The sequence below is a fragment of the Schistocerca serialis genome, chromosome 2, assembly GCF_023864345.2.
Source record: "Schistocerca serialis cubense isolate TAMUIC-IGC-003099 chromosome 2, iqSchSeri2.2, whole genome shotgun sequence".
Classification (NCBI taxonomy): Eukaryota; Metazoa; Arthropoda; class Insecta; order Orthoptera; family Acrididae; genus Schistocerca; species Schistocerca serialis.
In genome coordinates, this window is record NC_064639.1 from 68,637,326 (window position 1) to 68,649,917 (window position 12,592).

General features: G+C 43.1%; 1 protein-coding gene across 2 annotated transcripts in view; it reads right to left on the bottom strand.

The window, feature by feature from the left end:
• LOC126455446 (fatty acyl-CoA reductase 1-like) overlaps nucleotides 1-12,592 on the bottom strand; it is a 238,813-nt gene that overhangs the window by 193,919 nt on the left and 32,302 nt on the right. For both annotated transcript variants that reach the window (XM_050091196.1, XM_050091197.1), the window contains exon 2: nucleotides 1,856-2,172. In XM_050091196.1, coding sequence (XP_049947153.1) covers nucleotides 1,856-2,149 — 294 coding nt within the window. In that variant the 5' untranslated portion in view covers nucleotides 2,150-2,172. The remainder of the gene's footprint in view (nucleotides 1-1,855; nucleotides 2,173-12,592) is intronic.

Sequence of the window (12,592 nt, forward strand, 5' to 3'; positions counted from 1 at the left end):
GCGGCCTTGGCGTTACTCCGTCACGTAACGTATTGTCCCATCAATGGGTGGTTACAGATGTACCCAATTTTAAGGCTTCCTTTTGATTAATTTTGTAAATCATTAGTATTTGTCAACAGATACACGAGATGACATTCTACACTACTGGCCATTAAAATTGCTACAGCAAGAAGAAATGCAGATGATAAACGGGTATTCATTGGACAAATATATTATACTAGAACTGACATCTGATTACATTTCCACGCAGTTTGAGTGCATAGATCCTGAGAAATCAGTACCCAGAACAACCACCTCTGGCCGTAATAACGGCCTTGATACGCCTGGGCATTGAATCAAACATAACGTGGATGGCGTGTACAGGTACAGCTGCCCATGCAGGTTCAACACGATACCACAGTTCATTAATAGTAGTTACTGGCGTAATGTGACGAGCCAGTTGTGCGGCCACTATTGGCCAGACGTTTTCAATTGGTGAGAGATCTGGAGAATGTGTTGGCCAGGGCAGCAGTCGAACATTTTCCGTATCCAGAAAGGCCCGCAAAAGGACCTACAACATGCGGTCGTGCATTATCCTGCTGAAATGTAGGGTTTCGCAGGGATCGAATGAAGGGTGGGGCCACGGGTCGTAACACATCTAAATTGTAAGGTCCACTGCTCAAAGTGCCGTCAACGCGAACAAGAGGTTACCGAGTCGTATAACCAATGGCAACCATACCATCACACCGTGTGATACGCCAGTATGGCAATGACGAATAATATGCTTCCAATGTGTGTTCACCGCCATGTCACCAAACACGGATGCGACCATCATGATGCTGTAAACATAGCCTGAATTCATCCGACAAAATGACGTTTTGCCATTCGTGCACCCAGGTTCGTCGTTGAGTACACCATCGCCGGCGGTCCTGTCTGTGATGCAGTGTCAAGGGTAACCCCAGCCATGGTCTCGGAGCTGATAGTCCCTGCTGCTGCAAACGTCTTCGAACTGGTCGTACAGATGATTGTTATCTTGCAAACGTCCCCATCTGTTGATTCAAGGATGGAGACGTGGCTGCACGATCCGTTACAGCCATGCGGATAAGATGCCTGTCATCTCGACTGCTAGTGTTAGGAGGCCGTTGGGATCCAGCATGGCGTTCCGTATTACCCTCCTGAACCCACTGATTCCATATTCTGCTAACAGTCATTGGATCTCGACAAATGCGAACAGCAATGTCGCGATACGAGAAACCGCAATCCCGATAGGCTGCAATCCGACCTTTATCAAAGTCGGAAACGTGATGGTACGCATTTCTCCTCCTTACACGAGGCATCACAACAACCTTTCACTAGGCAACGACTGTCAACTGCTGTTTGTGTACGAGAAATCGGTTGGAAACTTTCCTCATGTCAGCACGTTGTAGGTGTCGTCACCGGCGCCAACCTTGTGTGAATGCTCTGAAAAGCTAATCATTTTCATTTCACAGCATCTTCTTCTTGTCGGTTAAATTTCGCGCCTGTAGCACGTCATCTTAGTGGTGTAGCAATTTTAATGGCTAGTAGTGTATTTGGATACTATCGACTGGCAATTTATTTTGTTATTGAGAGTATTTAGAGGAGCAGTTTTGTGGTGCAATACAGCACGTTATAGCCCTTAGGCTCGGTGTTATGCCTGCCGCTGTGGTGGAGCTGTTCTAGGCACTTCAGTCCGGAACCACGCGGCTGCTACGGTCGCATGTTCGAATCCTGCCTCGCGCATGGATGTGTGTGATGACGTTAAGTTAGGTTTAAGTAGTTCTAAGTCTAGGGGACTGATTCCCTCAGATGTTAAGTCCCATAGTGCTCAGAGCCATTTGAACGAGCTCGCTGGCACCTGTTTCTCCAGGTGAGAACGTAGTCGCTCCCGCAGCGGCACGCCCCTCTTGTCCCTGACGAGCACGTAGACTGCGGACACGCCGGGGCAGGAGCGCAGCAGCTTCTCGAGCACGAGGGTGCCGACGAAGCCAGTGGCGCCCGTGAGGAGGACGGAGGCCCCGCTGTAGAAGGCCGCCACCTCGCTGCTCCTCTGCATCTCACCTGGTGGCAGCCACTCCACGGGGAACGCCTCCAGCTCCCTCTCCTCGTCCTCTGGCGTCATCACGCGGGGGTGGATCTCACAGCACGGCATTCTGCCACTCCACTGTTCTTCAGCTGGATAAACCACAAACAGAACGACTAGTTACTATCAATTAAATTTTGCTGTGTTTTTCATCGCATTATCAATATGAAAAACAACGGAAGTTTCGGTCCTTACTGCACCCTAAAGAAGGTCACTTGCAACTGTGACCAGAACATCGGTAGTTTTACATACTGACAATGCGGTCACAAACCTAGAAAAAAATTATTGACTGTGACAATGGTTGCGGAAGCTTATGTTTATAAATAGTTACTAGTTATGTTTGGTGCTGTGATTTCTTTACTTAAGGCGGGTAGGACGTCAAAAGGGCCGACTTGGAGCAGGAGAGGCACCTCAGGACATTTTATTTTCTACTGTCTATACTTTTACAAATAAATTCATAAAACTTTGTCAGCATGACCAGTAAGGATTTAGGATTCATACTCATAGCAGTGGAAGTGCAAAAACATAACAAAATAATTTTTTTTTTTAGAAATGAAATTTCATCATTTTTTCACTTACTGTTGGCTGCATTTGTTGCCATAGGCACATTTTTCTTCACAAGTAAGAGATTCTTTGATGAATTTTGCACAGCATACAAAACATATTTACAGGTGTATGAAACTCTAGACTTTTCCAAATCTATTAAAAACTGTGGTAAAAATTGAGATAATTAACTACAAAATTTGATTTTTTACTAAACATGAAGTTTAAAACGTAACAGCTCATTCATTCTTTTATAAATTAAAAAGATTCTATAGTTTCAGACACCTGCAAGTATGGTTTGTATGCTGTGCAAAATTTATCGAAGAGTCTCTCTTACTTATGAAGAAAAGTGTACCTATAGCAACATATGCAGCCAATAGTAAGCGAAAAAATGATGAGATTTCACATGTAAAAAAAATTATTTTGTTATGATTTTGCACTTCCACTGCTATGAGTTTGAATCTTGAATCCTTCCTGGTCATGCTGACAAAGTTTTATGAATTTATTTGGAAAAGTATAGACAGTAGAAAATAAAATGTCCTGTGGTGCCTCTCCTGCTCCAAGTCAGCCCGTTTGAGATCCCACCCCCCTTTATAAAAAATCGCTCCATTTACTCTTAAGGATTTTCTTGAGTCAGCTACTGGTTCCGCCTTCGTATTTGTCCGTTTCAGGTGTTTCTGATAACTGCTATAAATATTTCAGATATTCAGAATGATAATTAATAAAACCGACAAACTGCAGGGACGGTTTCCTGACTGCAAACGGAGAAAGATTGGTCCTATCAACATGTACCCGGAAATGGACGGTGTGCGTGCATCGATAACAAATCATTCCGGGACACAGTATAGAGCTGTAGCGCGTCCACGTCACAACAGATGTTCGTTGTGGCCTCCAAGGGACGCAACGCATGCATTCACACGTCGCACCATGGATTGCCGCATTCTTTCGCTTTCTGTCCGAATAGCGTCATAGGTGTTGTGTACCAAGTGTTGCAGGGTCCACATACCAGTAACTGGTTCAGTATACGCAACGCTTTTCAGGTGCCCCCAAAGGTAAAGAATCCAAGGGGTTTAAGTCCAGTGATCTACAAGGCCTCCACGTCCTATGCAACGACCGAGGAGGAAGTTGTTTAGGTGTCGGCGCAATGTAATGCGGAAGTGGGGTGGCGCTCCGTCATTCAGAAACCACGTAACCTGTCGTATAGCCAAAGGGACATCCTCAAACAGCTCGGGCATAGTATTCCGCAGGAAGTCCAGGTACGTTCCTCTGACGAGAAACTGTGGAATGACAACCGATCCAAGTATATGGTCGCTATGAATCCCTCCCCACACACTGATGCTGAACTGATGCTGTTTAGACGCCTCCCTACAGATGACGATTATGCAGACTGATGATGCCTGTTCTGGTGCCGGCCGGAGTGGCCGAGCGGTTAAAGGCGCTACAGTCTGGAACCGCACAACCGCTACGGTCGCAAGTTCGAATCCTGCCTCGGGCATGGATGTGAGTGATGTCCTTAGGTTAGTTAGGTTTAAGTAGTTCTAAGTTCTAGGGGACTTATGACCACAGCAGTTGAGTCCCATAGTGCTCAGAGCCATTTGAACCTGTTCTGGTAAAGAATGCTTTGTCGGTAAAGGCGACTGACGACTGAAATCCCACAATTTTGACGGTTTGGTGTAAAAATCATCGACAAAATCAAGCTAGTAGAGTGAAACCGCTGCTGATAATCCTCGTTGGAGGTGATAGGGGTACATAAAATCGTACTTTGGCTCACACCATGTTGGTGGGCCACTTGCCTGCAGCTTGTTCCAGTGTTCGTCTCAGCGTCCTATAGGATCCGGCTGTCCAAATCTGATGCGCACACAGTCCGCCGCCTCCCTGCACGTTTGTCTGTCTAGAAGGATTCACGATCACACAAGCACCCAAAAGGGTCTTGAAATGTTGCGTGATGTGGTTGCTGTCTGTGAGGGTACTTGTTTAGGTACAGCCATGCTGTCTCTCGACGGTTTCCACCTGCTTGGCCATACACAAACACCATCTCGGCTTTTTCTCGACATGAACACAGGACCATTCTGCTGCTTATAGTACGCTGTGTTAATCACACAGATTGGAACAAACAAGGAGCACACAGCACGTGGTCAGAGGAACTTTCACTCGTCAGCGCCATCTATTGTGGCAATGATGCATTTCTGGATCGCAGTTCATGGAACATTTTTCCTACATTCACAGCGAGGAATCTGTACCTGCAATCGGCCGGTTTTTTAATGTTGATCCTGTTTAAAAAGTGTACATAATAGAGGATGAAAAATAAGGCATGTGTGTAATTAAAGTACTGGCACAGTATATAACTTACATTGTGCTGTACAGAAGCAACATCCAAATGATAAAAGTACTAGTTAGATTTATTTAAAATTTTACATGCCCGATGAAATCGTTAGAAGCAAGCATATTTCAAAATCATTCTTAGGGTTAAAAAGAATTTATGCCTTGGCGTATTCGTAACTTCCAAATTACAAAAGAGTAAATGTAACATTTTAGATTTAATAAAATCGTAAAATAGTTCACATTTACACCTCCTACTACACGACATCAACGTAATGCAAGAATTACATTGGACTAACGAGAGAGAATTTTAAAATACGACTCAAGGAACACGCAGAATTAAATAGGAGGAAAAAACAGGAAATAAATCCACTTTCGAAATTCACACTATGCAGAAGAGTCACATGGTACACGGTATCGAAAACAATCTCGTAACTCTTCACAGAATGAAGAAGGGATACTCAATGGACATGTGCGAAGAATTACAAAAGTACAACCGTCTGAAAAAAATCGAAGAAACGACACTAAACGAAAATGCATACTCAATAGTATGAGTATATCGGACATCTGCCGTTTTGTTGTTGATAATCCCTTTAAAGTTACTCCGAAAGTTAGTAGCTGTAACTAAATATTTATAAACATGCTTCTTAAGCAGTCCACGAAGCTTCCAAGCTACACTAACGACCCCCGCAGTTCCCTGTCGTTCAGCCTTTTCACGCTAGAGGACATAATTCTACACTTTACTTGGATGCTCCATCAAGTGCAGCTGTTTCATACTTTCATTAAATCTAAAACAACTGTTTTAACTTCTTATTCGTAAAACATCATTTTGGAATTTACCATTATGTCAAGATGTAAATCTTCTTAAACTCAAAGAATATTTATGTTGCAATGAATTACACAACTTACGTAACCCTGACAAGCGATTATTTCTCACGATATCATTGGGCACGTAGCATTTTAAATCAACCTGTCATGTACTTTTTACCATTTGCACTTTGCTTCTCTACAGTATACTGTAAGCTATACATTGTACCTGTACTTTTGTTATACATATCCGGTCTAACGCACAGCTTTCCGGAGCTGGAAGAAGCGCCTGGTCCCCGGCACGAATCCGTCCGGCCGACTTGTGTCAAGGTCTGGTGAGCCGGCCAGTTTGAGGATGGTTTTTAGCCGGTTTTCCACCTGCCTCGGCGAATGCGGGCTGGTTCCTCTTATTCCGCCTCAGTTACTCTATGACGGCGATTGCTGCGCAAACAAGTTCTCCACGTACGCGTACACCACCATTACTCTACCACGCAAACATAGGGGTTACACTCGTCTGGTGTGAGACATTCCCTCTGGGGAGGGGTGGGGGGGGGGGGTTGCACCGGGGGCCAAACCGCACAATAACCCTGGGTTCCGTGTGGGGTGGCGGAGAGGTGAAGTGGACTGCGGTAGTCGTCGTGGGGTTGTGGACCACTGTCGCTGCGGCGGGGATGGAGCCTCTCCCTCGTTTCTAGGTCCCCGGTCAACATATCGTAACATAACATGTCTATCATACATATGACATTTATAACAACCATTTCAAAATAACCACCATAAACGCCAAAGTCGGTACTGGACGCAGTAATCTTGTCAACAGCAACTACAGCGGTTTTTTTATTAATAAGTCAGAAAATGGTTAAGGACACAAAGTGACATCTAAATCTACTTTTACATCAGTTTACAATGTGGGGTACGCAATGAGGTTGCTGTAATAGCAGGAAGTATGTTACCATTTCTGCGACCTCTCTCTAAGAAATACATCTGGTAACTTGCTTATAAAGGGAAGATACTGAAATCTTAGTTTTCAGGAAAATAACACTACTGATTACATTTTCATATATAACAAAGGTGGCATAAATCGTCAAGGATCAATTATTTCTCCTACAGTAGCAACTCCAAAATTAGTTTGCATTTGAATACACAAAGCTGTTTGTAGTTAAATTGACTAGCTTTTCCTTCGTCTGACAATGTATGTGGCTCCTTGCTCGTAATGAAGTCTTAACTGTATGTGTAATGGTCAGCCGTAGATTATGAGGACGGCGAACGACCGTTACGCAGAGTTCATAAACGTGTACCCGACATTTTTGTCAAGTAATTTGTTTTCTATGCTCGATAATAGCACGATTGTCTAAAGTGATTCAGACTAGACTGTGGTCTCCAAATTATTACGCATACGATTTACCCCTACATCCATAGTCACATTTTGGATCTTAACTCTCATTATTTCCCAATACATAACCCTGCCTCCAGAACTGAAGGTCATTCATCCGACTGACTGTAAATGATAAATGGTATAAGTAGTGCGAGGTATGTGTGCCATTTTATTGTGCATTAACTCAAATACACTTCAAGTTCATGTCTGCTAACAAACATAATAAAACTGTTTTTACTCATTTTCTAGACTGATTTATTGCACTTAACTATTTTTCTCGTCCAGTAATTTCCTTGTTTTACATAACCGCATAATGATGATGCTCTGGGAGATCCCCGCCATCTCACCATTCTCCCTACTTCTCTTCACAAATGCTGAGATTTAAAACTGTTTTAAACTTTTTACAGTGTTTAAAAATTGCTTACAACCTTATCATATTATACTGATGAAGACAACAATAAAATGAGACGAAATAGCTGTTCCCTTCACGAATATAGACGTGTGTGAATGGCCGGCCGGTGTGGCCGAGTGGTTGTAGGCGCTACAGTCTGGAACCGCGCGACCGCTACGGTCGCAAATTCGAATCCTGCCTCGGGCATGGATGTGTGTGATGTCCTTAGGTTAGTTAGGTTTAAGTAGTTCTAAGTTCTAGGGGACTGATGACCTCAGAAGTTAAGTCCCATAGTGCTCAGAGCCATTTGAACCATTTTTTGAACGTGTGTGAATAGACGTAGAGAAGACTCTACTCCGTCTATTACCCCTGATCTCTACCTACTGTTAACTTTAGTACTGTTAACAATGCATTGGAAACTGTTTGCGGCATATTCCTTTAGGTATATTTTTACACTTTTCAATCATTACGTAAATAGTTACTTAGAACATTTTATAGATTTCATAGTGACATTGTCTCCCCTTTCTGCCAATTGACAATCTGCAGAGCACTCTTCGCTGCATGGAAAAGCTAACGGCATTGTGAATTGCTCTTATGATTGTGCCGTATAAAATCTAAAAATCAAATAAAATAATTGCAGTGTTTATGTGCACTTTGTTTTCTATATCGCCCGCTCAGTCACTGACATCTCAGTAATTTGCCTTCAACTCTGGCAATCCATCTGAACAGAACTGCATTGCCGTTACGTAATACAGCTATCACGAACCCAACTGCGGAATGATCTGCCTGAAAAATTCTGAGTAATTACATTCCTTTCCGACTTCAAACGACGCTTTGTTGTCCATTTTTTTCTTATTTGTGGAGTCATCAGCCTTCTGACTGGTCTGGTGAGCCGCGCCACAAATTCCTCTCCTGTGCTAATCTCCAGTGTTGCCACAACGAAACTTTGTCTCGAAAACTCGCAGAAAATCCAAAGAGATTCTGATCGTATGTAAATTATGCTAGCGATAAGACACAATCAATGCCTCCCCTGCGCGACAGCAATGGATATACTATCGATAACACTGCTAAAGCAGAGTTACTAAACACAGCCTTCCGAAGTTCCTTCACCAAACAAGACAAAGTAAATATTCCAGAACTCGAATCAAAAACAGCTGCAAGCATGAGTAGCTAACAAGTAGATATCCTCACAGTAATGAAGCAACTTAAATCGCTTAATAAAAGCAGATCTTTTGGCACAAACTGTATATCAATTAGGTTCCGTTAGGAGTATGCTAGTTCAATAGCTCCGTATGTAACAATCATATACAACCGCTCGCTCGACGAAATATCCGTAACCAAAGATTGGAAAATTGCACTCGTCACAGCAATATTCAAGAAAGGTAGTTAGAGTAGTCTACTAAATTACAGGCCCATAACATTAACGTCGATATGCTGCACGATTTTGGAACATGTACGAAATTACCTCGAAGAGAACGGTCTACTGACACACAGTCAACACATCGTTCTCATGAAAGACAACTTGCTCTTTACTCACACGAAGTGTTGAGTGCTAATGACAAGGGGTTTCAAGTTCACTCCTCATTTCTAGATTTCCAGAAGGCTATTGTCACTGCACCACACAAACGGCTTGTAGTGAAATTCCGTGCTTATGTGCACTGTTATGTGAAGTAATTCGTGATTTCCTGTCACAGTTCGTAATAACTGACGGAAAGTCGTTGAGTAAAACAGAAGTGATTTCTGGCGTTCCTTAGGGTAGTGTTACAGGTCCTCTGCTGCTTCTTATCACTACAAACGATTTAGGAGACTATCTGAGCAGCCGTATTAGGTTCCTTCCAGATGATATGATCATTTATCGTCTAGTAAAGTAACCAAAACAAATTTCAAAACAATTTAGAAAAGATATCTGTACGTTGCGAAAATTGTAAATCCATGTGAGTGCTAAAAGAAATGCGCTAAAATCGGTACACGATAAATCAGCCAAATATAAAGGCCTTGAATTCAACTAAACGCCTAAGAGCTACAACTACGAACAACTTAAATTGCAAGGAACACACAGAAAACGTTGTGGGGAAGGCAAACCAAAGACTGCGATTTATTGGCAGAGCACTTAGATAATGTAACAGATCTACCAGAGTGACTGCCGACGCTAAGTTTTTCCGTCCTTTTTCTGGAGTAATACTGCGCGATGGGGATTCTTATCAGATAGGTTTAAAGGAGTATACCGAGAACTTTCAAAGAGGAGCAGCACGCTTTGAATTATCGAGGAATATGGCAGAGTGTGTCACACACGTGATACAAGATTTAGGGTGAACATAATTAAAACAAAGGCGTTTGTCGTTGTGGTGAAATGTTCTCACGAAATTTCTATCACCAACTTTCTCCTACGAATGCGAAAATATTTAGTTGATACCGACCTACATAAGGAGAAACGATCATGATAATAAAATAAAGGAAATCATTGAGACAAACACACAGAAGTTGCTACCGCAGGTGGTTTCAAATCCACCTCCGCGTTTGGCGCTCTACAGATGAACATGCCTTTCTTTCAGAGGGCTATCGTATTTTTAAAGGAAAGGTAGGACGTAAGAAAATGAAGAATGTTCCACGCCTGGGGACCGGATTCATCTTAAGCCATAAGATGATCGATTCAGTAACTGACTTCAGCTTCCCCAGTAATCGAGTGTCTCTACCAACGTTCCGGGGCACAGACAAGATCTACACTGTACTAAATGTTGACGCTCCCATCGATGAGGACAATAAGTGTAACCCAGAAGGTACTGACAAGTTTTGGGAATAACTAGAGGACATTGTCAGCAAGATTCCAGTCATCCTAGTTGGCGATTTCAAAGCGCAGTTGGAGGAAGAGCGCAAATTTAGAGACATCATAGGCGAATACCCATCTCACAAACGGACCAACAGAAATGGAGAGCGTCTTGTGCCACTCTGCATAGCTTTCAACTTAGTCATGAAGTCAATGGCCTTCAAGAGACAGCCAAGGAAGCAGATGACATCGACATCACCCAACAGCCTCTTGGGAGAATTTCAGATTGATCATATTGCCATCTCATGGAAATCACATAGAGAGATCCACAATGTAGAAGTGTTGAGAAGAGCAAATTTGGACTCTGACTACTACCTCTCCAAAATTAAGCTGAGATTTCTGCCTAGGAACGCTAAGAGAACCAAGTAACTCAAGCTTACTAAGTTTTATATAGAAAAACTTTCAACTGGCAAACGAGTTCGCAGAGAAATTGGAATCACTGGAAAGTAGAGATTGCGATGAATTGAGGAAGAACATAGTGAAAATTGCCACAGAGACTGCACCATTACTGAAGCAAAAGAAACATTCCGGGTGGACAATTATTTGTGAGGAAGCAGTGATGCTGAGACAGATGGCGTGGCTGAAGCGGACCTAGCAAAAGACACAAGAGAACAGAGACAAGTTCACATAACAACGAAAGTTAACTGACAAAACCATCAGACAAGTAAAACGGCAGTTCACAAAAGACCAATTGACACAACTGGATGACGACTTCAAGGAAAGTAACACCAGGAATTTCTACATAAGTTTGAAGGGAACCTGAGCCACTACAGTCCACTTCAGAGGACCAGATGGGAAGCTAGCCTACAACGATACAGACAACTGCTATCTTCTGGCTATGTACTTCGAGAATGTCCTGAACTGTGACTCACCTGACACATTGTTTGATTACAAGGACAGCACCAAGCATCCAAATCGCAACCACGGACGAAAGAAGAAGTAATAGAAGTCATCCAGTCCTTGAAAAGCAACAAAGCATCAGGAGAAGAGTCAATAGTGGCCGAACTATCGAAGCAGGCGGGGGACAAGACTGTAAGCAAGTTGACGGAAATCCTAAGAAACATTTGGGAGACTGAAACATTACCTAGTGACGGGACCTCTGCCTTGAGTCATCCCTGACATCAATAATTATCGAGGAATCTCATTGATACCTGTAACATACAAGATTTTCTCCAAGGCCATAGTAAACAGCGCCGAATCTCAACTGGACGCACAGCTAGGGGAATACCAGGCAGGATTTAGAAGAGGACGCTCTTGTACTGAACAGATACTGAACCTGAAGTCAGTGCTACGACATGTCTGGTGAGGAGTATGTCGTCATCTTCGTTGACTTCAAGAAGGCGTATGACTCAGTTGATAGACCTTCTCTAATGAATATTCTGCAAGAACTAGGGCTAGATGAGAAGACCACCAGCTTCACCCGACAGACTTTTAACAACACCAAGTCACAAGTTAAGTTCAGAGGAACCCTCTCAGAAAGTTTTGAAATAAAATCGGGAGTAAGACAGGGAGATAGTCTGCCCCTATCCTCTTTAACTGTGCCCTCGAAAAGGTAATAAGAGAGTGGCGGAAGGAGTTAGCTCGAGAGGGGATTCCGAATGGTATCTCTCTGGGACGCAAGTGCAATGGGCTCAATGTTGATTGCCCGCCATTTGTCGATGACCTACCGCTTCTATAAGATTCAATAGAAACTTCAGTGAAACAACTCAACGTTCTCAGACAACAAGCGGCAAAGTTTGGGCGTCACGTATCACTTGAAAAAACGTAGTACATCACCCACATAGGTGAATCTCCTGGTACATCGCATCTAGACCACGGAGAGATCATGAAAACCAACGGGTTTAAGTACTTGGGAGAATGGCTGGAACCTAATTTATCTGAAGGAAAAGCACTATTAACTCGAGCCAACAAGCTAGATCCGGCATACCAGCTTATAATAAAAAATCTCTCTCCCGTAACACTAAGCTGAAGCACTACCAGACAGTCATCCGTCCTGAAGACTTGTATGCTTCAGAATGTTTAATACTCAGTAGAAAGGGGCTTACTAAAAGCCCAAAATCCAGGAGAGGAAGATACTGGGGCAGTCAAGAAAGGCGACAATTATAAAAGGCGACCAGAGCGAGTGCTCTACAAGTACTGTGGAAGAATTGAAGATGTGGCTAGGAAAAGATGTCTAGCATATTATCGACACGTTTATAGGATGCACCGTGACAGAGTGACCAACCAGCTTGTCTGTTACTGGAAAAAGAGGAAGTC